Genomic DNA, 25,807 nt, shown 5'->3' on the forward strand with positions numbered 1-25,807 from the left:
GATGGAGGGAGGGTCATGAGTCAAGGAAAGTGGTCAGCCTCTAGAAGCTGGGGAGGCAAGGAAACAGATTCTCCTCTAGAGCCTCCAGAGAAGAATGCAGCCTGGCTGACACCTTGATTCTAGCCCAGTGAGACCCACGTTGGACTTCTACCATAAAGAACTGTAAGAAGATAGATTTGTGCTGTGTTAGGACACTGCGTTTGCTGTGATTCCTTACAGTAACAACAGGAAGTAAAGATACCGGGCCACTTGGAGGGGCCACGTGGAGGTGAGATCCCAGCTCAACCTCCAGACTTGAGAGGTGATTCCAGTCACTCCAGTCTTCAAGTTTCCCAGCTGCGGCCCCAGAGAGGGGCTGAACCCGCTCTGTCCTGCCCGAATTCCTGACTCACAAAACCTAGAAGCATAATAAAATGATTGTTTTTATGCCACTAAGCTTTGGGCTGGTTCGTTAGGCAGCCTAGTAACTGGAACAGCGACCTATCCTAACCTTGAACTTGAACCACATGGAACTGGGGAAAATTGCACACATTGCTGAGCCCAGAACTCCCATCCCATCATTAGTATTATTTTTAACTGAACCCTGGTCCGAACAGAAGGGAACACTGCTGAAATTGAAACTGAACAAGTATATTTTTTCAAGCTGTTGAACTAGATAGAATATTCAAATATTCTTGAGACAGAGAGAGTCACATAGAGAATTCCACCCTAATGCCTTCAACTCTGTATATTTTGATTTGCTTAAAGCCACATGGTCATGGCAGAATTGAGAGATTTTTAGTCTTTATAAAGCAGCCGGTTCTGACACTCTTTACCCTCTTACCCTCCTTCAGAGCACACACCCTTTTCAAAGTTTGCCTAATTAAGGGAGGCTTGAACCGCCCCTGGGAGATGGGAATTTCCCACCATCCAAGGACAAGCAGTGTCAGCCTGAACGTGATTACTTGGCTGGGGCGGGAGGGAAGAGACACGGATGGGGGAGGAGGGTCCCCAAGTGGAAGCTTCGTGCCCTTTGGCTGGGAAACTGGAACTTTCCATCAAGGCCAGTGATCCTCAGTATTCAAGCAGCCTGGCTGGGGTGTGTCGGGTTCCAGGTGGCCCTCATCTCATCTGGATCCGGCCGACACACTTTGTGGCCCTCTCCCCCTGCAAGGAGAGGAGGGACTCTGAAGAGACTGGGGGCTCCTCGGGAGACATTCATCTTTCTAGAGCTTTATCATTTTTTCCATAACAGTACTCTCCCTTCAAGGTGGAAAGTCCCAGCTGGCGGCTGAGGATACTGTCAATGTGCTTTTATTTTCCGCCCTGTCCCCAGTCCAGGCAGTGGGGTGCTGGGCAAAGCCACCTCCTCTTTTATGCCAGCCTGCTCCGGACTTGCTGTCTTGACAGCTGGTGGAATGTAGGCAAGCGTTTAACAAACCACAGACCTCTAGACGTCCCTGGTTCAAACCCTGACTCTGCTATTTGCTAACTATGCAGCCTTGGTGGGGTCCTGCACATTTCTGTGTTACGGTTCTCTATCCAAAAACTGGCAATGACCAGTCTTGAGGATTTAATATCTGAAGAGCACTTAGGACAGCACCCAATACACCGGAAGAGTGATGTAATTGCTTTGCTGTTATTACATGCCTTGGACAATTCATCTCCTTTCTCTGGGCCTCAGTTTCCCCAACTGTACAATGAAGAAAGCAGTTGCAACCTGACCTGAGTACAAGTCCTGACAAACCTTTCTCGGACAAATTTCTTGGGTTTTCTTAGCTTCAATCTGTTGATCGGATCATCTGTTAAATGACACTTATTAAGTAGATGGGTGTGGTGATAATTAGATGAGAAAATGTGTACCAAGCATGTTAGCAAGGGGCCTAGCACATAGAAAGAGCTAAAACAGCATTTTTTTTTTTTTAATGGACGAGAAAGAGCTTTCTAAACTCTAATGGGCCATGTCCCTGGGAGGACTATTGTGGTTTTGTCACATGTTTTTCTAGCTATGCCTTAGTCACAGACTCCTGGAATCAGAGAGGTCAGGATTGGAAGGGCCATTTTACAGATCAGTTCATCAATCCATTCAAGAGATATTTACTGATTACCTACTATGAGCCAGGCACTGTTGTTGGTGCTGGGGAGAGAGCAGCACTGAGGGCCCTACCTTCATGGGGCTTCTATTCCTATGGGGGAGACAGGCAGTAAATGGGTGAGTTCATGAACATAGGATACAAGTTTACATTCAATCCCTTTATTTTACAGATGGAAAAACTGAGGCCCAAGAGGGGAAGAGATTTTCCTAAGTCCTCCGGTGTCATAGCAGGGCAAAGACTTCTAAGCAAGTGTTCTTAGTCCCAGAATATCCTACCCTTAACAAGGCCTGGTTTCCCCAAGGTCTTTAAGATACGCTAGTGGGAATCAATATGTACTGAATCTTTCTAGACACAGGAACTGTTTTAAGTACTTTACACATCTTAAGTCATTTATTTATTTTTTTATTTTTAAAAGATTTTATTTATCTAAGAGAGAGAAAGAGCATGCACATAAGCAGGGGAGGGGCAGAGGGAGAGGGAGAAGTAGACTCCCCACTGAGCAGGGAACCAGACACGGGGCTTGATCCCAGGTCCCTGGGATCATGACCTGAGCAGAAGGCAGATGCCCAAACAACTGAGCCACCCAGGTGCCCCTTATTTTTATTTTTTAAAAGTTTTTATTTATTTATTAGAGAGCAAGCTAGCACAGGGAGAGGGGCAGGGAGGGTGAGAGGGAAAGGGAGAAGCAGATTCCCCACTAAGCAGGGACTCCAACCTGGGGCTAGATCCAAGGACCCTGAGATTATGACCTGAGCCAAAGGGGCGGACACCTAAACTGACTGAGCCATGGAGGTGCCCAACATCTTAAGTCATTTAATCCTCACACTGACCCTGAGGGAGGGAATTGCCGTGAATCCTGTCTTATAGATGGGAGAGCTAAGAAACAGAGAGATGGAGCACTGAACACAGACGCTCTGGTTCAGGGCCCATGACCTGCCTCAACCCCTGAGCTGTCCTGCCGTCCTGGCTGCATTGCTCTTCCTTCCCCTTGACCCTGGTCTGCTCTCTTTCCTCCCCTTCTACCCCCAGTCCTGGTCTCAAGGACTTCTTCCACACTCTGAGTGGCCTGGGGTAAGTGCTCCCCCACCCCAGCTCTCAGTTTCCCCATTTGTAGATGTTGAGGATTGCACTGGATTATCCTCTGGCCCTTCCATGACTACCCTGATTTTCAGCCCTTTATCAGTTTGTAATCATTTTATTCATTTGTTTCCCAGTCTGCTTTCCCCACCAGATTGGGGGGTGGATGGCTCCAGGGAGAGCATTCTACTGCTTCCATTCCCATCTGTCTCCCTAGAGCCTGGCACTGTGCCCTGCACTTAGTAGGCCCTCAATAATTATTTGTGGATGAAGAAAGGAAAGGATGACAGCAATTACTTGCAGTTTTCTCCAAACCAGCTTCTGTGCTCTCTCCCTGGCCCCTCTTCCTTTCTCAGCCTGTGGGCCCCCCCCCTCCCTCCCTGCCTCCCTCCCTCTCACCTCCCAGGGCCGACTCAGGCCCTCATCCGGCCTGCATTTTTCCGGGTTTGATATCATTTTTTCCACTCCCCGGCTGCTGCCGGCTGCCTCTGCCAACTTTCCACAACTATAGCCCCTCCCCCACGACTGCAGGCCAGGGACAGCTTGGGGTGGGGGAAGACCTCCCCTCTTCCTCCCTTCCCCAAACTGGAGTTAGGATGGGTAAATAATGCCAGCAATGCCCAGGTGGCAAGACTGGGGGCTTGAGGACAGAGGGTATGGCTCATCTGCCCAGGCTCCCGTCTTCTTTGGCACTGTGGTTCTGGTGGCTGAGGCATGTGGGCGGACAGCTGGTTGGGGGCAGGGGTGTCAGGCCTCAGGGACATGATGGTCCAAACCATTTGCATCTTGTTCTCTCAAAGCAGTGACACCCCTTTTCCCCTTCAGCTGGAAACTCCTGACCTGACCCCTAAGGCCCAGCCCTAGCCTCACAGCCCCAGCCAGTCCAGATGTCTCACTACCTCATCCTTCCTGCGCAGACAGAGGAGGAGGCTGGGCCCTGGGGTCCAGTCCTCACCCTCACTGGCTGGGTGACCGTGGGATGCTCACTTCCCTTCCATAGGCTTCAGTTTCCACATAAGAAAAATGAGTGAGATGGATGAAATGGGGTGGCTGTCTTGGAGATTAGTGGACTGAGTTTCATGGGGCTAGCATTCCCCTCCGTTTTAAATTACAAGCAAACCTGTGTTTGAAAGTTCATTTCCCTGGAATTCTATAGCTTTTTGTCACATTCTCTGAGAGGATTGTGGATAGGGCACAGACTCTAGCCTGACAAGCCGGGGCTGGAATCTTGACAACTTCCCTTATAGTAGCTCTATGATCTTGAGTATGAACCTTCACCATCCTGTGCCTCTAATTTTCTAATTAGTACATAGGGTTTGTGAAGATTAGTTACTAGTTGTGACAGCTTAAACCACAGTTCCTAACAAAAAAGAGCTACTATATTGTGAGGATGAATGCTCAGATTCCTTCCAAATAAGATTTTATGAACCTATAATCTAAGAAATGGGTTGATGAAAAAAATAGGAGGTCATCACACTGAATTGTGGTTGTCTGTGCACCACTGGGTCTCCCACAAAGACCGGCGCCAGGGGCCATGCCCAGTGGTTGGGAGAAGGGCCTGAACATGCAACCCGTCCAGTGATTTGATTGACTGACCTTGAATCCAGGTCAGCAGGCTAACCCAGTCTGCAGCCAGTGTAGATGGGACAGTGGGGACGTGGAGATGCCTGGAAGAGCCCAAAAGAAGAGGTCTGGGCATTCAGACTGGATACCCTTCTGGTCTGGTTTATTGTGTGGAGTTGGCCAGAGCCCAGGGACAAAGATTTTTACAAAAAGGCTTGCGGCGCATAAAAACAAAAACCAAAATCTACTCTGTGTCCACTTTGAGGCTTCGGTCCCATAGTCTGTCCACTGCTTCCCAGGGCGGAGGGGTGCCTGAAGCTGCGGCTAGGCGAGATGCTCCAGCCCTCGGGGCAGCAGGCAGGCACCGCCCACTGTGCAGACTCCAGGCAACTACGTCGTGGCCCCTCGATGGCATCGGTGGAGCTCAGATTGCCGCCCAATGTTCCGCTAGCCCTAGGGGCGAGGGGCACGCAGCTTCAGAGCACCGCCAGGTTGTGGCAAGACTTGGAGCGGGCCTTGAGCGCCCGACGGCTGGCGCTGCGGGCCGTCAGGCGGGCCAGGAAGCGACGAGCCCGCTGGCCCAGGCTCGCCCGCCTTCGGAAGGCTGATGTCTCGGCGGCCGCGCTGTCCCGGCGGCGCAAGCGCAACTGGCGCACCACGCCCTCGAAGAGCTCGGCCACGTTGTGCTGCAGCGTGGCCGATGTCTCGATGAATTTGCAGTCGAACACCACTGCGCAGGCGCGGCCCTCTGAGGGGCGGGGTCAGGAGGGCCAGGTAGAGGGGGACATAAAGGTGGGAAGAGTTGTGTTTAGTCTCAAGCTAAGCTTTTTTTCTTTTGGTCCTACCTTGTGCTGGGTACCAGGGGAGTCGGAGATAAATGAGACCTGGCTCTGAGGAGTTAGTTCACAGGCTACTGACTGATACTGGAAGCAGAATGAGGCTGGGAAGACAGGCTGGGAAGGGGCTTGAAGGCCAGGTAAGGGGTCTGAGTTGTGCATCAGGGTTATCTGGGGGAGCTTGTTAAAATGCAGATTCATGAGCCCACCAGCAAAGATCTGATTCGGTAAGTTTGGGATGAGGTCGGTGCACCAGACAGAGTATTAACAAAATCTGGGGATTATGCTGGGGAGTTTGGGGCTGTCTGCTCACAAAGCATATGGTCTTCCATCTTCAGAAAGCCATTAGGCTGGGAGACAGGGGTCTGGGTTCTAGTCCTTAGATGCTGGTGACCCCGTGGAACTGGCTTATACGCTCTGGCTCTCAGTTTCCTTCATTTTTAGATTTTGCCCTGCAAGAACGGCCATTTTGAGATCTTTCTGGGGTCCCATACGATATCATCAAACGCACTGAAATATTCCCTACCCCACTTTGAGTACAAATTATCTGTAACTAAACATTTTGGTTTGTAGTTGTCAGCTGCCACAATATTATATATTGTAGATGATTAAAGTTTTGTGAAATTTTAATTTGCAACTTTCTCACGGTGTTTTGGAGCTAATAATTGTTTCAGACCCCAGATGTAAGCCTTTGGAGAGCTTATAGGCACCGGGCCTATTACGCCTGGTGGATAGTATCTCTGTCTGAGGGCATGGGAGAACCATAGGGGAACTTTTAAGCAAATTAGTGACTAAAGCAAAGGAGTGACAATGTCAGATATGGTTTTAGAAAACTCTTGACAGCTGGCAAGGAGAAAGGATTGAATGGGGAGAGAAAAGTACAGGGGCTGGCCCAGGCTAAGGTGGAGATGCCAGGATGGGGCAGAGATTGTGAGCACAGGGGGAAGGGAACGAGGGGTTAAGGGCGGTGGACCTGACAGGATTTGGCAGCTGGTTTGGGGGAGTGGGAGAGGAAGCAAGAATAGTTCCTAGCTTTCAGGCTTAGGCATGTAGATGCGTGATGGGGGCGAGGGTGGGGTGACAATCCCTGAGATGGAGGGCACAGGAGGAGGAGCAGTGACAGCAGATTGAGAGGAAGCTGGGGAAGGAGGGTGGAGTGGAGGGCTCACCTTCCACGGAGACTTCCCGGCAGCGGGCCAGGTCAGCCTTGTTGCCCACCAGGATGATGGGCACGTGGTCCGCCTGATGTGTGCGCCGCAGCTGAATGCGGAGCTCAGAGGCACTCTCGAAGCTGCCTCTGTCCGCGATGGAGTACACAATGACATAGGCGCTGCCCACCTCCAGGCATGAATCCTGGCTCCAGCTTTCATCCTGCAACAGAGCGGCCCCAGGCCCATTCTCCAAAGGTACCTACCTCTCAGCCAGAGGGCCCTGGCTGAGAAAGGTGGGGCTGGAATGGTCTGATGGGGGCTCTGGGGCTGAGGTTTTACTCTGGACAGGTTTGGGGGACAAATTCTGCCATTATTCTGTGTCACCTTGGGTAAACCACTAGTTCTCTCTGAGCCTTAGTTTCTCTGTGTGGAAAGCTGGGCTAATCACACCTCACTACATTTTCTCATTCATTGATTGCTTCTGGAGGCCAGGCACTGGAGTCAAAAGATTTCTTGGTTCCCCTTCCTGCTAAGGAGGGTTCAGCTCTTCTGTCTGGTTTCTGAGAAGGCTTCAGCCTTGCTAGACAGTTCTTGTGGCCTTCTGCAGTCCAATTAAGAGACAAAGTGGGGGCGCCTGGGTGGCTCGGTGGGTTAAGCATCTGACTCTTGATTTCGGCTCAGGTCATGGTCTCGGGGTTATGGGGCCAAGCCACACATTAGGCTTCATGCTCAGTGCGGAGTCTGCTTGAGGTTCTCTCTCCCTTTCCCTCTGCCCCTCCCCCACTCACTACGTCTCTAAATGAATAAATAAATAAATAACCAAACAAAATCTTTTAAAAAGAGAGGCAAAAGGAAGGGAGAGAAGTGAGAAGGGAGGCTGATTTCAAGGGGAGGCATTTTCCAGGCCAGTGTTGAAGAGAGAAGTGGAGGAGCAACTGTGGAATGTAAGGGAAGGGGTGGGAGAGGCGGGTATTTTTTTTTTTTTTAAGATTTTATTTATTTATTTGACACAGAGAGAGGCAGCGAAAGCAGGAACATAAGCAGGGGGAAGACGGAGAAGCAGGTTTCCCAATGAGCAGGGAGCCCAACACGGGACTCAATCCCAGGACGCTGGGATCATGACCTGAGCCAAAGGCAGGCACTTAATGACTGAGCCACCCAGGTGCCCCAAGGTTTAAGAAGCAGAGTCCTTGCAAATTCTTTGACAAGGAAGGGGAGAACTGGAGCAATTTTAATATGCTGTTTTGGGTGGCAATCTTTTGTCAGGGACAGCATGCTGAGACTGGATCAGCTGGGTGACAACTTTACAAGTGTTTAGTAAGACACTGTTCCTATCTTCCAAAAGCTCATGGGCTGGAAGGGAGGCCCTAGAAGTCAAGAATTTTGATGCCCTGTGATAAGTAGCATTAAGAGGCAGGAGCACGTGGCTGGAGGAGCCATGGGGGATGAAGGGAGGAGGTCAGAAGAACTCAACCTGGTACAGTGTGGGGAGGGTGTAAGAGCAGACCGGGGAGTAGGGTTTGAGGGAATGAATAGGAGAGGACAGTAGACCAGGGGTAGGAAATACCGAGTGTGGCAGAGGCACTGTTTTTGAGGGAGCAAGAAGCCAGAAGAATTTTCTGATAACCCAGTAAGATGGTTGAGTAGAAAAGCATCAGATCAATGGTCAACACACTGTCGAAGAGATTAAGTTCTCCACAGCCTGACTGACCCTTCCCCAGGCCAAATAACCATGGGCTGAGTCAGATGGATGTGAGTTCTTTATCTTACTATGGACAGGTTCCTTCCTCGCTCTGGGTCTCAGTTTCCCTATCTGTAGAAAGAAAGTGTGTGGCTTGAGCATTCACTGATTCATTGCACAGATGTTTATGAAGGATTTGCTATGTGTTAGGATCACAGAAGCCCATTGGAACATGGATCTGTGGGTAGGACTCCTGGGGGTGTGATTAGAAATATAGGTTACAGGACCCCATTTTTGTAGGTTCTTATTCATTAGGTCTGGGGTGAGACCTGAGAATTTAATTTTTTAAAAAGTTTATTTATTTATTTATTTATTTGAGAGAGAGAGAAAGTGAGAGAGCATGTGAGTTGGGGGGAGGAGGAGCACAGGGAGAGGGAGAGAAAGAATCTCAGGCAGACTCCCCACTGAGCCTGAAGCCCTATGCGGGGCTCCATCTCACATCCCATGAGATCGTGACCTGAGCCAAAATCAAGAGTCTGGCGCTTAACTGACTGAGTCACCCAGGTGCCCCAGATATTTGATTTTTTTTATATTCTCTAGGTGACCCTAATGGTCAGGCCAACTAGGGCACTACTTCATAAGCCAAAGGTCCACCCAATTCTGGCAGATCCTGCCTCTCTCTCTCTCTCTTACTCTCTCTCTCTCTCTTTTTTTTTTAAGGATTTTTTTATTTTATTTATTTTATTTTTTATTTTTTATTTTTTTAAAAGATTTTATTTATTTATTTGTCAGAGAGAGAGAGGGAGAGAGAGCGAGCACAGGCAGACAGAATGGCAGGCAGAGGCAGAGGGAGAAGCAGGCTCCCTGATGAGCAAGGAGCCCGATGTGGGACTTGATCCCAGGACGCTGGGGTCACGACCCGAGCCGAAGGCAGCTGCTTAACCAACTGAGCCACCCAGGCGTCCCAAGGATTTTTTTTTTTTAAAGATTTTATTTATTTATTTGACAGACAGAGATCACAAGTAGGCAGAGAGAGAGGAGGAAGCAGGCTCCCCGCCAAGCAGAGAGCCCGACGCGGGGCTCGATCCCAGGATCCTGAGATCATGACCTGAGCTGAAGGCAGAGGCCTTAACCCACTGAGCCACCCAGGCACCCCTTTTTTAAGGATTTTATTTATTTATTTGACAGAGAGAGAGCGAGAAAGGGAACACAAGCAGGGGGAGTGGGAGAGGGAGAGAATCAGGTTTCCCACTGAGCAGGGAGCCCGATGTGGGACTCAATTCCAGGACCCTGGGATCATGATCTGAGCCGAAGGCAGACGCTTAACGACTGAGCCACCAGGCACCCCAAGATCCTGCCTCTCTCACACCAAAGGGGCCCATCTGTCGAAAGGATGGATGCTTATTCTGGTGGCACTGCTACTGCATGGACCTGCTACAGAAATTGCCTCCACCATCACCAGTCAGGGAAATTGGTTCAGTTTCCCCATTTTGCTTGTAGGAAGTCCAAGCGCCAAAGGAGAAGAGAAAACATTCTCAAGTCCATAAAGCCAGCTGGGCACAAGAATTCCAGTTCCAGTACTCTTCCTCCCTGGTCTCCCAAATCGGACTCCCAGGCTGATCACTTTCCTTAATTCACTGGACTCTGCCCACTGGATTTTCAACTGCATTCAAAAAGTGACCCCCTCGCCCCTCACCAGTCTGTGACCTCCATGAGGCCAAGGGACATGTCTGTCCTACTCACTGCTGGGTCTTCAGTGTCCTGGCCCATGATTCATACTCAGCCAGTGTTTCTTGGTGAATGAATGAGTGAAGGAGTGAAACCCTAGCCGAAGGCTCAGAAGGTGATGTACCCAGAGGGGAGGGAGAGGGACATTCCTGGTGCATAAGAGTACAGGCTCAGGGGCATATAGATCTGGGTTCGAATCTCGCTTGGTCTCTGAGCTTTGATTTCCTCATCAGCAGGATGGGATCAGAATACTCACCTATTGTATTTGTTTTGACTGAACGTCTTAATACATATATCCAGCACTTAGCACAGGGGCTGACACTTGGAGAGTACTCCATAAATGTCAGCTGCTGCTAGGAGGACCATCATCATCGTTATCATGCTCATTTGGAGCTGGGTGTCCTTTTATCCTCGTGGAAAGGAATCAGCCACTTAGCATCTTCCCTATCCTTCCCGCCTATCACTGGAGCTCTCAGCCATTCTTGTCAATCACCGAACAGTGCCCTCCTAAGCCCCACCCTGTAGGCGTGGCCTCCCTGCATGTTAGGGGCTGGGCCTACCCTTTACGGAGATAGGCTCCCGATTTTTACATCTTTCTCTCTACTTGGTTGTATTTCTTCAAAGTTCTAGAATAAGCATGTATTATCTGCATAGCAAGACAAAGGAAAACTCAAGGTAAGAAAAGAATAACAAGGGGCATATCCCTACCTGTTCTTTTCTTCTTACTCTGGAACCCAGTAGGGGAGGACATCCTTTGGTTTCCTTCTTTACTAGCTACCAAGTTATGAGGAATAAGAATGATCATAATTTACATTTCTTCACCTATGTTCAGCATTGTTGCATGCTCCAAACTGTGGTCACCAATGTGAAATTGGTTAAGAACTTTAAAAAAAAAACCAGCTGGTAAGGAAGGCAGGAATGATTAACCCATTTATCAGGTGGGAAAACTGAGGGTGGTGAGTCAGTTGCACAAAGTCACACGACTGGTAAGGAAGAGAAAGGTGTGGGGGGTTACCCTCAGGCATTTTGGTGCTAAACGCAGTGTTCCTCTGCACAGTGCGTGTGGGGGGGGCAGTGGGATGAGGGTGCTGAAGACGAGGTGGAGGTTTGCACCTCCTGGGATGGCTGCAGAGGGGATCAGTGGAGTGAGAAAAGGACTTGGGGTCATGAGGTTCTTCTGCCTTTGCTGCAAAGGCCGCTTGGAAGCTGTGGGTTTTGGGGGCTGCTGAGGATGGCCTCGCCCTCTCCCTGCTGTTTTGTGTCCTAGGAGGGGACAGGAGTCTGGTACCAGGTTCAGCATCCCTCCCCCCAAGTCCTGCTTACTGTGCCATACCCGTTTCTCAGCCTCCCAGGTGTCCATGACCACGAGCGTGGTATCCTCTCCATCCACCGTGAGGGTCCTCTCGTACACATCTTCTGCAACCGAGGAAAGAGCCAGATCTCAGGGAGGAGGGGCAGGCATGGGGAGGGTATGGCCCCTCTAGTTCCCTTTCTGGTTACAGTGCCCCCCCACCCCACTTGTGCTCCACACTTGTTTGATGTGTCTCTCCTGATAGGTCAAGAAGCTCCATGAGGAGCCCATGTTTCCCCAGCTCCCAGCATCATATCTGGCATGTAGTAGGGGCTGAGAAAGCTTTTGTCAGTTTGGTTGATTGATGAGCATGGGATGGTGGGGTTAAAGCTGGGCTGGGAATTCTCCCAGTCCCTCTCTGTCCCTAACTTAGGGTATGCTTTGGGCAGGTCACATTACCCTCTTAGGGCCTCAGTCTCCCCATTTGTCACACCTACAAGTAAATATGTACACCTCTCATCTGGGGCTCTCACACTCAGAGGGGTCAAGGCTAGAGAAGGGGCCTGGCCAGAGTGTCCCCACTTTCTCTTTGCTTTTAACCAACTTCCCTCTGCACTCAGTCTGTGTCCTCTCAGCTGGTCCTGTAGGAACCCTTCTTCATTTCTTCTGTCCTGTCTCTGTCTCCCCTCATCCTGGGGTCCCTGACCCTCTCAGCTCACTGCATCTCTCGGGAATAAAGGAACCTGGAGAGTCTCCATTTGGGGCAGGATCTTAGTTTTGCTGTAGGTCATGGTAGCCATGGATGGTTGTCTGTGGGGCTAGGAAGATCTGCGAATCAGTGGAAGTTAGGGCTGGGAGTTTCTGAGTGGGGTGCAAGCCTGACATTTCTTTCCATCTGAGATTCATGGAACTCAGAATTGCTTCCCTTATGACATGGAAATTAATCATATACCTCATCCATGAGAAATGGGCAACCTTCTCACTATTCAAGGCATTTCCCTCCTATAGACCATTGTGCGGACTGTGCACTGCACCGTCTTGTGGGGGTGTGTGTGGGGACCATTCACTTCATAGTCTATGTGAACGATGCCCTTTCAAGTTGAGCTGTGCGTGAGTTGCACAACTCTTCTTGGCAGCCTTGTGCCCCTGACGACAGGCCTTTCACTCCTTTGGGCACATCCCAGCCCAGCCCACAGGGTCCCTACCTCCCAGCTGTTCATGGAGGTCCCGCTCTTGCTTCCCGGCAAAGAGGCTGGCCAGACTGGTCTTCCCTACGCCAGGGTCTCCAAGCAGTACCACGCGGTAGAGGGCCTCCCAGGAGCCTTCGGAGTCACTGGATTCAGAGGACCAACCATTGGGGGCAGGCGAAGGTTGCCGGGTGGGAGGATTGAGGGAGGCTGACTGGCCCAGCCGGGGATGCTGGGATTTTGTGGAAGGTGCTGCACAAAGGAGGCCAGGCTGGTGGCCCCGGGGGGACAGGGTCAGTGGCGTGCTGGCTCGCCGACGCAGGGGGGTCTTTGTGTCTTGCTGGGTGTTTAGTGTCATCCTTGGGTGGGAGGGGCTTTGTTCCTTCCTTCTCTCCTTCTGTAAGCAAGAAGCAAGAATGGTAGTGAACCAGGCATTGCAGGGTCCAGATGAGCTCCCAAGAGGACTTCCTCCAAACCTTCTCTTGTTCAAATGACAGGAGGAGGCGCCTCAGCTCCTCGGGGTGGGGGCTTCCTGGCTTTGGGGCCAGAGTAAACCTGGGTCAGGCTGGGACATGTGAGTGTGCAAGCTATGAGCACACGCTTGCACACCCACAGGTCACTTCCTACGCCTTGAGGATGACCCCAAGCCCCAGGACACACAGACGGAGACAGACAGAGGGGCGGCAGCGAGGTGGCATGCCCACACACGCACGCACCCACCCGTGTACACAGACGCGCCCCTCGCATTTGGAACATGGGACCTACGTTCCGAAAGTCGTCTTAATTTCCCGGTCCTCCCCTTCCCCACAGTTCTCTTCTCCAAGGCTCAGATCGGGGTTGGAGGGTTGAGGGCCCCCGGGGGGTTCCCTTCCGCGGCCCCATCTCCTAAGTGGGTTGAGCTGAGAAGAGGCAGGATAGAGTGGGTTGGTATTCCGAAGGGCAAAGGGCGAGGGGAGTCTGGGGGTTCCCTCGCCTGTAACCCGAGCACCCTGGTGCCATGGGAACGGCGTGTTCGGCCCGCCCCCTACGTGAAAAATTCACGAGAGGCTGGCGCGACGGCCTCCAGCGGCTGTTCGGGGGTGGGGGTTTCGAGGCTGCGGAGACCCAGTTTTGGTGATAGGACAGGGTCCTGGAGGGAGGCGGGGAAGGGACCTACAGGGCCTGGGGGCGCATGTGCCATTCCTGGAGTCTGAGTCCGAGCTTCCCCCGCCCCGGGTCCTGGGTGTGAGTCCCCTGATCCCGGGAGGGCTCCTTGTCCGAGGCTCTCCAACCCACTAGGCCCCAGGCCGGAGGACCCTTACCCCGGGACGTGGGTTCGAGGCCTCCCTCGCCCCTGCCTGCGCCGCAGAGCCTCCCCCCGCCCTCCGCCCCCCAGTCAGGCGCCTGGCGAACTCCGCTCCAACTTGACTAAGTTGGCGGCGGGCTGCGCGGGCCTTTACCTCGCGTGGGGAGGGGTCCAGGGTCCCCGGCCGCCGCAGCTGCCGGGTGCTGCAGGCTGCACCACCGCCTCGGCGCGCAGCCCCTGGGGCCGGTCCCGCCCAGCCGCCGGGGCCGGGGGAGGAGCCGCGACCCCGCCCCGTCCAGCCCCGCCCCGTCAGGGCAGCCCCGGGGTCCCCGCCCCGAGGCCTCCGCCGCCCAACGACTTCTCGACTTTCCGCAGAGCTCCCTTGACCCACTGCTGCAAGGCTTTCTCCTGGGGTGGTGGTGGCAGTGTTGGGGTGGGGGGCGAGAGAGAGGAAAAAAGGGATTTCTAAATTCCTGGGTGTGGACCCCCTCTGTATCCACGCCAGCGACGGGGCGCGCCAACTTTAGCCCTCGCAGAATCCACCTGGGGAGCTGGTTGAATGTTGCTTCTGAGGTCTCACCCTTCAGGAGAGGCGGATTCAGCCCGTTCTGGGGGGAATCTGCATATTAAAGAATTGCATATTCAGGAATCTGCATATTAAACAAATGCTCAGTGATCTTGCAGAGTTCATGGACCCCACTTTGAGAAATTCAGCTCTGGATGGAGAATTAATCTGGGGAGGTGGCTTCAGGGGAGGAGGGAGCCTAGGAAGTCTGCACTGAAGACTTCTGGATATCTGATTTTGGCATTCCATTCGTTCATTCACCAAGTTCTAGGTTAAGCACTCTTTATGCAAGAGGCGGTCCTGGGCCTGGAAGAAAGCCTGTCCCCTCCCTGATGAATATTTACTGGACATTTGGGCTGTGGCTGGTATGATTTGAGCACTTTGCCTCCATTATTAGCTCATTTAATTCCAGCACAACACTAGAAGGATGATTACACTGAAGCTTATCTGGGCCCAGCGTTCAGGATTCTGCCTCTCAGCCAACCGTCCCTTTCCATCACCGCCCTTGGCTTTAAAAATAATTCTTCTTAGGCACTTGGAGAAGGAGAGACACATTGTGATAGAGTAGGGCAGTTGGCTGTAGGGAATTGGTGATTCCAGCCATCTGAGGGACCAGGATCCAGGCTCTTTGAGCAGGGTGCTTCCTTTGAGGTCTCTAAGGACGGGGGTGGGTTTGTATGTGGGCCCTTGCAGACCAGGCTGTACCTGTGCGTGGGGTTCATTGTCATGGCTGAGGGGATCCAGGTGTCCAGCTCAGAGCAACTCCCAGAGCAGGCCTGTAGATTAGCTCAGCCCCCGCAGGGCTCAGGGCAGACACTGTACCCCCTCACGCCTGGCCTCCTTCTGTGGTTTGGCCTTCTGAGCATCCCTTACCTACAAGATGGACTGTGACTGGTATCTTGTTGGGCAACTTAGCTTCTAGTTCCAACTTGGCCGCTCGGCCGCTCATTCACTGTATGGCTGAGCAGTTTGCCGCAGAGCTGGCTGAGATCCAGCTACATCCTTGGGCTCACAGAGCCTCAGCCTCCCACTCAGGCCTCTGGTTGCCCACACTCCAGCCTTGATCTGCAGCCTGATAAAGGCTGGGCCGCAGGCAGCAGTGCTCAGTATGCCTGGCTCCTCTGGTGTTCTCTGTGGTCATGACACAGCTGCTGCTGCTCATTGTGGCTCTCCTGGCCCTGGGTCATCTGCCTCCAGGTAAGTGTGTGTGTGTGTGTGTGTGTCTGTGTAATAGCGTCCAAGGTTCTGGGGGATAGAGAAGGCCTAGACCAGTGTTTGTTTTCTGGTCCCACCTCTAACCTGCTGGGCTCCTTAGGGTAACTTCCTAAATCAGTCTGCACCTCAGTTTCTTAATCCTTAAAGTGGGGTTCACGCAACAAATATTTTTTGAAGAATATTTACTTTGGGTTGACACCATGACAGCTGTTGGGGATCTGTCAGGGAAAGAAAACAAGGTCCTTGCTTTCATGGTGCTGGTATTTCAGACAGAAAAGAACCAAATAAACACATGATATATCAGGTGGTGATAAGTGTTCAGAAGAATAGAAGCAGAGCCAGGGGTCAGTGTGGTGTGTGCTTGCGGTGGGGGGAGGTATGGATGGGAGAGCTGATGGGGATGGTCAAGGGAGGCCCTGGGTATTTTTTATTCTGAACAACTTGAAATTTACATGAATGTAGAGAGATTAATATAACGAACAAGGTGAGTCTTTTTTTTTAATGCAAACGTAGAGAATAATGTAATGGTATTATTTATTTATTTTTTAAAGATTTTATTTATTTGTCAGATAGAGATCACAAGTAGGCAGACAGAGAGAGAGGAGGAAGCAGGCTCCCTGCTGAGCAGAGAGTCCGATGTGGGGCTTGATTCCAGGCCTCTGGGATCATGACCCGAGCCGAAGGCAGAGGCTTTAACCCACTGAGCCACCCAGGCGCCTCTGTAATGCTATTTTTAAAAGAAACCTTTTCATTTTAGAAAATGCCAAACATAAATTTAAAAATAGTATAACAAACCCCGGTGTAGCTTCACCCAATCTCAACAATCGTCACCGTGAACCAGCTTGGTTTTAGTGAACTATCATAAAGTCAGTCTCAGGTATCTTCACCATTTCATGTAAGGTTTTTTTTTTTTTTTTAAGATTTTATTTATTTATTTGACAGAGATCACAAGTAGGCAGAGAGGCAGGCAGAGAGGGAGAGGGAAGCAGGCTACCCACTGAGCAGAGAGCCCTACGTGGGGCTCGATCCCAGGACCCTGGGATCATGACCTGAGCTGAAGGCTCAGGTAACCCACTGAGCCACCCAGGCACCCCTGTAAGGTCGTTTTTGAGCTGAGATCTGACTGCGGTGAGAATATTAAGATCTTCTCAGGCACCAGGAGGCAGGAGGGTGCCCAATGTGTCTGAGGAGCCTTGAGGAGACCCATATGGCTGGAGTGGGAGTGCACCAGGAGAGAAGATGAAGTCAAAGAGACGAGCAGGGCAGGAGGTACAGATCATGTAGGAGAAAATAGCAAATCTGGGTCTCCGGGTCATCAGAAGGTCGAAATGTGGTGATGTGTTAAGAGTAGTGATAGGAACTGCCCTCACCTGGGAGTCAGAGTCTTGGGTTTTGGCTCCAGAACCCCCCACTGACTGGCTGGGAAATGCTGGGTAACTCGCTTCCTGTCCTGACCTATGAAAGGAGAGGCTTGGCGGCAAATGGGCTGCAGTTGCTCTGCCCTCTGCACTGTCATTCTGATAATCTCGCTTGCCCTGTGTGGGGTGTTTACTATTGGCCAGGCACTGTGCTAGAAGGATGAAAGTCCATATAGCTGCTCCCTGAAAGGGGGGAAGTTCCACAGAGGAGGAATCTGAGGCCAAGGTCACTCATCAGGGAACTGGCAGAGCTGGGATTTGGATCTGAGCTGGATTCACGCCGATCTGAGCTGGATTCACGCCGTCCGCTAACTGCTATACTGTAGCGGTTCGCTTCTTCAGAGGGTGGATCCTCTGCCTTGTAGAGATTTTGAGGCTAGGTCCGTCTCATTCTAAGATTCCCTACCTTGGCAGAATGGAAGGATGGCTGGTTGACGGGGCAGAATAACACCCGTGGGTTGGTCCATTGGGAGGGTTCTGTGGGATCTCTCTCTCTCTCTCTCTTTTTAAGAAATTATTTATTTGAGAGAAAGAGAGAGAGAGAGAGAGATAACATGGTGGGGAAAGGTAGAGAGAGAGAGAGAGAGAGAGGCAGAGAGAGAACCCCAAGCAGACTCCCCACTGAGTCCAGAGCCCAACGCAGGGATCATGACCAGAGTCAAAATCAAGAGTCAGACGCCCAACTGACTGAGCTCCCCAGGCGCCCCCATGGGATCTCTTTTAATTGAGGAAGAGAGAGGGAAGCCTTTCCCCTCCAGCTCCTACTCAGCCCAGTTCTTCAGAGCTGCTCTCTGCCCACCTGGGTCACATGCCTAGAAATACTGCTGGAACAGAAAGGTCTGCCTGAGCCTGCTTCTCTCTTCACATTTGCACACCTGTCCTAACTGGCCATCACCACATCCTGATGGTTTCCTTCGGGATGCTTTCCACAGTTCTAGTGATTGTATTTATTCGCTAGGGTATTAATTGCCTTTCCTTCTAGGAGCTCCTTGAGGGCATGGACCTTGGCCCATCTTGTTCATTGTGGTGTTCCCAATGTCCCAGGTTTGTTGAATGAATAAATGAAGGCGATGCCTCAGGCTGTGACCAAAGACCCTTAGAGGGGGTACAGGAGGACCTGTTCCTCCAAAACCCTACCTTTTCCATGGCCCGTGGCTAGAAATTCCTCCACTAACATTTAACAGGTCCCTATGTGTGTGAGGGAGTTTATGTCATGATTATGAGTGTGGACTTTAGAGCCTGATTATCTGGGTTTGAATCGTGGTTCTGCTCCTCATGTCTCTGTAATCCTGGGCAAGGTTGTTAACTTTCCCGTGCCTCAGTTTCCTTACCTTGTATTACAGGGATCATAATAAGACCAACTGTAATTGTATAGTGTTGTGATGAAAAGTGCTTAGAGTGTACCTGAGCAGGGGGTGGGTGGACAAGACATTAGTTTCCAGGGGCACCTGGGTGTCTCAGTCGGTTAAGCATCTGACTCTTTTTTTTTTTTTAAAGATTTTATTTATTTATTTGACAGACAGAGATCACAAGTAGGCAGAGAGGCAGGCAGAGAGAGAGGGGGAAGCAGGTTGCCCGCTGAGCAGAGAGCCCGATGTGGGGCTCGATCCCAGGACTCCGGGATCATGACCTGGGCCGAAGGCAGAGGCTTTAACCCACTGAGCCACCCAGGCGCCCCAAGCATCTGACTCTTGATTCCAGGTCAGGTCATGATCTCTGGGTTGTGAGGTCGAGCCCCATGTCAGGCTGCAAACTCAATGCAGAGTCTGCTTGAGAGTCTCTCTCCATCTCCCTCTGCCCCTCCCCTCACTTGCTCTCTAAGTACATTTAAAAAAAAAAAAATCTGAAAAAAAAAAAAAAAAAGGAAATCAGTTTTTAACTTATAACTAGTGGTCTAACTTGTGACCTATGGGCTAACCTGGACCGAAATCTGAAGGCTCATTTGTAACTAGTTGTCTCATCTGTGACTAGGAGTCTAATCTGTTCCATCTAATCTAACCCCTTGACCTGTGGTCAGAGTTTGTGTCCAAGTTATGACCTGTGGGCTGTTATGTAATCAGTCACCCAACACAATCACCGGAGAGCTAACAAAAGACCAGACTTGTGATCTAATGTGGGTCCCGTGGTCTAGCTTGTGGTCAGGGGTTTTATCTGTGACCTGTGGCTTAACCCCTGATGTATGGTCAAAGCTGTGCATAGCAATCTAACCTGCAATGCCTGGGCTGCCCTGTGACCTGTGGTCTTCCTCTGCCTAGGGAGAAGTGAATTTAAGCGGTGCTGGAAGGGCCAGGGGGCCTGCCGGACTTACTGTACAAGGCAAGAAACCTACATGCACATGTGCCCCGATGCCTCCCTGTGCTGCATCCCCTATGGAATCAGGCCTCTGCTCTTTAAGCCTTAATGTGGAGCTGGTTCTGGGGCTGGCACCCTTGCTCTCCAATAAACACCTGCTACTGGCTGTCTCCTTTGCTGCTTGCTCACCACCAGGCCACCCCGTGCCGGGGGTATGGGGGTGCATGAGGTCCTGGTATGGCCGGGATGGAGGGATGGTTGGTGAAGGGAGGCGAGGCGCCCGGGGCCAGTGGGTATTAATGACCTCGGTAAATGGTTTCACGTCTGCCTATAAGATCCCTTCTGCTCTCTCCAACTCTGGAAAAATTTCCCAATCTCCACAAGCATCCTGAGTCTTCTCATCCATGCAGTGGGGATAAATGATAATATCAGGAGAATTGGACCTTATAGAAGGAATGCAAAAAGGAGGTTAGAGTTAATAGTAACAATGTGAGCTAATAATAATAATGAGTTAATTACAGAAAGGATGAATAATGGTAGAGTTAATATCCTTTGGCATTTTAAAAGGCAGGCCCTCAAGAGTGAAAGGATTTCTCTAGGTTCCTTTATCTCCTATTTTAGTATTGCAGGGGCCTGGCCAGGTGAAAAAGACCACAGGCTTTTAGGAAAACAGTTTTCACTTATGCAGGATAAGCAGAAAGGGGAGAAGTGGGCCTCAGCCAGATCCAGGGCAACCGTGGGCACGGGAAGGCCGGAAGGCCGGGAGAAAATGTGAGCAGTCTGGGAGGTAGGCTGACAGAGTCACGTGCCAGTTACCCTGCATTAGGATCACATCTGGCTGAAAAATAGGTATCTCAACTTGCAGGGGCTTATCTGGATTTAGGCAGAAACCACATCGGGCGAGTATCCTGTTGGATCCCCTATGGCCTCCAAAACTTCAGCGCAACGTCATTGTTTGAGGCAGGAAGCAGGGGGAGGGTTGAACTGAGCAAGTTTCTCACTTTTACCAGGAAAGCAAACGCTGTCCCTGGAACTGTCCCCAGCAGACTTCTGCCTCCTTCTCAGGGGCCAGAGCTGTGTCACATGGCTATGGGCCGGCAGCTTCCCGTGTCAGGCAGGCTGGGAAGAATGTATTTGCCGGGATAGTAGACAGGGCCTGGGGGTGGGGGAAGGGAGCTGGGGAAGACCTCCCGTGTTGACCCACCTTCTCCTGGGGTGGAGCCCAGAAAGGGGCAGGCCTGTTCAATAAGGTGAAGGGAACGCCAAGGACAGAAGGGCTCTCACCCACTGTCCTTTGAGACTTTTCAGAGGAGTTCAGGGTAGTCTTGGAGTAAGAGAAAGGCCCTTGCTTGGCCTGGCTAAGAAGAGTGGTGCTATTCAAAATACTTACCATAAGGAGGGAGTGAGTCTCAGGCCTGGAGCGGAGTCTTGGAGGCTAGCTGCTATGTTAACCCTTTAGTTGCTGGTATGAAAGGGACCTGGGAAGGTGCCAGAGGCAGCTGGACTGGAGGAGCGGGGAGGGGATACAGAAGGATCTTGGGCAGCCACTTTTTACCAACCAGGAGGAAAGTACTGAATTATTTTAATAACAAAGCATGCTTCCTGAGTATCAGCCTTGCCTCTGTATCCCCCTCAGTTTCTGGATGACCTAGACATTGAATTGATGGCCTCTGGGCCTGTTTTAGGACCCCGTGTGGTGGGGTGGAGTGGGCTTTGTGTTGGGAGCCTAGAAAGAGAACCAGATAAGAACCCCAGAGCCGGCCACATGTGAGCCATGTGAGGTGACCTTAGCCAGTATCACCAGTAGGCCTTGATGAGTCAGCAGGAGGCCTGACCAGTTCACCAGCAGCCAGCTGCCACTAGAAAGATTCCAGCAGATGCCGGTCACTGAAACTCCTCATCCCCAGCACAGCTGTCCTATTTGGGAGAAGCAGGGGAGGAAAGGAGGAATCAGGAAGCCTGAGCAATTATACCAAAGAGACTGAGTCTCTCCGAATTCAAGAAAACTCAAGAGAACATTGAAGTTGTTGAATTAGACCAAGTTTTATCCTGCGGTGAACTAAGTTTAGTTCTGTCTTCTACCCCCTCCCCTCTGTGTTATTCTACAAAGAGTGGAGAAGCTATGTCTTCTTTGCTCAGTCCCAGACATGGTGCAGGGAGTCTGTGACCTTGTTGCAGTATGTGATGAGTTTGAGGCGTGAGGAGTCAGATTCAAGTTCATACGCCAGCTCTACCACGTCCAGGCCTCGGGCTGTGAGCACAGGGCAAGTCCCTTCCTGCATCTGATGTCAGAATCCTCCCCTGCAAAATGGGCATCCTAGCTTTGAATGGGGTGGCTGTGGGGTCAGATGAGATTCTCCCGTGTTCTGTCAGGGCTCCGTAAAACTGTCTTTTCTCCAGAGCCAGAAGCATGCCGCTGGCCTTCTTCTCCACACATTTCAGACTTCAGAAAATCTGCAAGAACAATGCAAAGAATTCCCGTAGATCCTTCACCCAGTTTTCCCAAATATTAACATTTTATCACTTTTACCTTATCATTTCTTCTCTCTCTATATGTGTGTATATAAAAGATATAAATATATGTGTGTGTATTTATCTGTATGTAAGACATGAGCCCCTTTAGGCCTAAATACTTTAGGGGGTTTTTCCTAAAAACAAAGGCATTTTTTTTTATATAACCACAGTATAATGACAAAACTAGGGACATTCACATTGACAAAATTCTATGGTCTAATCTTCAGATCTTGTTCAGCTTTTACCAGCTCTTCCCAAAAAGTCCTGTATAGCCCAACAAAACCTCTGGATCACATAGTGCAAGCAGCTGTCAATTTCTTTGACCTCATTTAACCTGGAGCTGTTCTTCAGTGTTTTGTGACACTGATGTCTTGGAGGTCAGGCCAGTTATTTTGTGGAACGTCCCTCAGTTTGAGTTTGTCTGATGTGTCCTCATGACTGAATTCAGCTTATGCATTTTTGGCAGGAATATTCCAGAAGCAATGCTGTGTTTCCCTCAGAGCATCATGTTGAAGGCAGCCATCACCCTTCTAGGGACTGAACTGAGACCCAACAGTCTAGATAGGTTTTTTTGGAAGCTCACACCTCACATGTGCAGGACAGTTTCCCACCCAGCACCCTAACAGACCATCGTCTAAGCCTATATCCCACCGCCTAGGTCATACGGATGCACCTAACAGGTCAAGGAGATGAGGCAATTCTAGGGTGGAAGGTTCCTCAAGATACTTCACAGATGAGGCTCCCAAGCTCAGAGACGGGGAGTAACTTGTCCAAAGCCACACAGCTCCTGAGGCACAGAGCTGGGATGTGGACTTAAATCTTTGAACTTCAGGTCAAGGTTTCTTCCCAGAAAAACAGTAGCCACACATGGGTAGGACAGGCCATTGTGAAGGGGAAGGTTTGGGAGCAAGAGCGCTCCTTGGCCCTGGAGGTATGCAAGGTGAGCTAGGGGGGTGGACAATGCTACAGAAGGGATTTGTGTTGTGTATTGGCATTCAGCAGCACTATTTCAGAGCACAAACATTCCCCAGGGAGTCATCGAATGGCTGTTCTAGTGATAACAATACTATCACTGGGCCATTATTAGGAAGGACCAGCAGCTTTAAACACCTCATCTCATTTAATTATCATAGTCATGGTACTATTATCCCCTCCTTTTCTGGAAGGCAGCTGAAGCTTTTAGTGAAGCATTGTCCAGGTCATACACCAGTAAATGGTGTTGCTGGGACTCCACACTGGCCCTCTGGCACTTGATTTTATCTTCCAGATTCACCCTTACTTGTGTTTTTTAAAATTTACAAGTAATATATGTTCATTGGAGAGAACTTGGGAAACAGAAGCACAAATAAGAAAGCAAACATCATCAGTATTTTCACTACACATAAATACCCACAAATAAAATATATGTAAAATGGGATTTGCAAATAAAAAGGAATAAAAGTGCACATACTTTTTGGTGTCCTGGTTTTTTGTCTTTGTTTTGTTTTTTATTTAAAAATGTCTCACGAGCATTTCCACATGTGCTTAGATAGTCTTCCAAAACAAGATTTTTAAAAAACGTTTTATTTGTTTGACAGACAGAGATCACAAGTAGGCAGAGAGGCAGGCAGATAGAGGGGAAGCAGGCTCCCCGCCAAGCAGAGAGCCCGATGTGGGGCCCGATCCCAGGACCCTGGGATCATGACCTGAGCGGAAGGCAGAGGCTTAACCCACTGAGTCACCCAGGTGCCCCCAAAACAAGATTTTTAACGTTAAAATATCTCCCAAAGCTTCCTTAAAATTTTCCAATTTTTATTACTTGAGTAGAATGGTTAGAACACATTGCAGGAAAATAAAACATAGATGAGTTTCAAAATATTTACCTCTCTTATAATCTCTGTTAGTTTTTTTTAATATTTTATTTATTTATTTGACAGAGATCACAGGTAGGCAGAGAGGCAGGCGGGGGTGGGGAGAAGCAGGCTTCCCGCTGAGCAGAGAGCCCAATGTGGGGCTCAATCCCAGGACCCTGAGATCATGACCTGAGCTGAAGGCAGAGGCTTAACCCACTGAGCCACCTAGGTGCTCCTTGCTTATCCATTTGAGATAGAGAATGCACATGTGTGCATGAGCTGAGGGGGCAGAGGGAGACGGAGAAACAGGCTTGGGGAGCAGGGAGCCTGAAGGGCAAAAAATATGGATCACTTCACGAATTTGCGTGTCATCCTTGCACAGGGATGTATCTCTGTATCTGTTCAATTTTAGTATATGTGCTGCCCAAATGAGTACTATCCAAATTTTCGTAGAGACTCTTCTATTAGAGATTAGAGGAGTTCTTGTTCCACTGGCAGGTGGATCCCTTTGGGCTTACAGAAGCGAAAAGAACAAGAGGGTGAAGATGACAGGTACTGTAGGGGCTTTGGGGTAAGGTTTGGTGGCCCCCCTACTCCCTTCCCCACCCGGGTTTTCCACGGCAAAGTGTTGAGTGGAATATGCTTATTGTGCCAGGGCTACCTCGAAGTCTGAGAGCCAGGCAACAATCAGGTGTGGCCCCAGATTCCTTGACAATGGCTCAGGAAGGCACCTTTCTGGAGACTGCCATACAAAGTGAACTTTCTTTCCCCAATGGAACAGGTCAAGTTTCTCTGGCGATATACCAAAGGAAGTTATTGGTTATGTGTAGGGGATATTTCTTTTCTTTTTTTAAAAGAAAAATAGAAAAATAGACTTTTAAAAAATGTATTTTAATTATTTATAAAAGATTTCATATTTTTAAGTAATCTCTACCCCTACGTGGGACTCAAACCCACAACTCCAAGATCAGGAGCCGTGCACTGCTTCCCCTGCTGAACCAACCAGGTGCCCCTTGTTATTTATATTTTCATTGAAGTCCAGTCAATACACAATGTTACATTAGTTTCAGGTGTACAACGTAGTGATTTGACCCCTCTGTTGTGCTCACCACAATAATAACCACCACCTGTCACCACAATACCACGGACTATATACCTTATACAGTACCTTTCATCAATGGTCATTTCTGTGAAAAAGAAGTACCTCTCCATAGTTGAATCGCACAACGCAGTGTAATGCCTTCATTGCTGTGTGCTTTTCCTGCATGGGAATTGAGGCAATTCCCATCTCTCATACACACAGCCACTGACTCCAGGAGGCATTCTTCTGGTTTCTTTGGACAACTAAACTCATATTTGCAATCCATATATTTGACAAAGGACTCATTTCCAAAATATGCGAGGAGCTCCTACAAACCAGCAAGAAAAAGACAGTCTAATAATATAGTAGGCAAATATTTTAGACATTTTACAAAAGTAGGTATACAAATGACACTAAGCCCATGAAAAGATGTTCAAAATCATGAGGCATCAGGGAAATGCAAATTAAAACCATCATGGGATGCCATCACAAACCCACCAGAATGATTAAAATAAAAGAAAAAAAATGGACCGAAGTGAGTGTTGGTGAAGATATGGAGCAACTGGAATGCTAATACCTTGCTGATGGGAATGTAACATGGACAGCCCCTTTGGAAAAACAGTTGAATGTAACTTTTATAAGAGTTACTTATAAATAAATAGAAATATGTGTATATAAAGACTTCTCTATTAATGTTTATAGCTTTTTTATTTCTTTTCTTTTTAAATCTTTATTATTTTTATTTTTATTTTTTTAAAAAGATTTTATTTATTTATTTGAGAGAGAGACAGTGAGAGACATGAGTGAGGAGAAGGGCAGAGAGAGAAGCAGACTCCCCGTGGAGCTGGGAGCCCGATGCGGGACTCGATCCTGGGACTCCGGGATCATAACCTGGGCCGAAGGCAGTTGTCCAACCAATGGAGCCACCCAGGCGTCCCTATTTTTATTTTTTTAAAAAGATTTTATTGGGCGCCTGGGTGGCTCAGTGGGTTAAGCCGCTGCCTTCGGCTCAGGTC

General features: G+C 49.9%; 2 protein-coding genes across 2 annotated transcripts; one reads left to right on the top strand and one right to left on the bottom strand.

Annotated features, from left to right (window-relative positions):
• Positions 1-4,869: 4,869 nt before the first annotated feature.
• On the bottom strand, positions 4,870-12,966 carry LOC111141637 (RRAD and GEM like GTPase 1). The gene is made up of 4 exons (XM_022494359.1): positions 12,608-12,966; positions 11,445-11,527; positions 6,721-6,922; positions 4,870-5,463 (listed from the first exon to the last, which is right to left on the bottom strand). The coding sequence occupies exons 1-4, from the start codon at positions 12,945-12,947 to the stop codon at positions 5,192-5,194; spliced, it is 897 nt and encodes a 298-aa protein (XP_022350067.1). The 5' UTR covers positions 12,948-12,966; the 3' UTR covers positions 4,870-5,191.
• A 2,612-nt stretch (positions 12,967-15,578) lies between these two features.
• Positions 15,579-19,473, top strand: LOC111141870 (defensin beta 124). The gene is made up of 2 exons (XM_022494713.1): positions 15,579-15,636; positions 19,328-19,473. Exons 1-2 carry the CDS (start codon positions 15,579-15,581, stop codon positions 19,471-19,473), a joined length of 204 nt encoding a protein of 67 aa, XP_022350421.1.
• Positions 19,474-25,807: the final 6,334 nt, after the last annotated feature.

Source organism: Enhydra lutris, unplaced genomic scaffold (genome assembly GCF_002288905.1).
Source record: "Enhydra lutris kenyoni isolate GAN:26980312 unplaced genomic scaffold, ASM228890v2 scaffoldscaffold6, whole genome shotgun sequence".
NCBI lineage: Eukaryota > Metazoa > Chordata > Mammalia > Carnivora > Mustelidae > Enhydra > Enhydra lutris.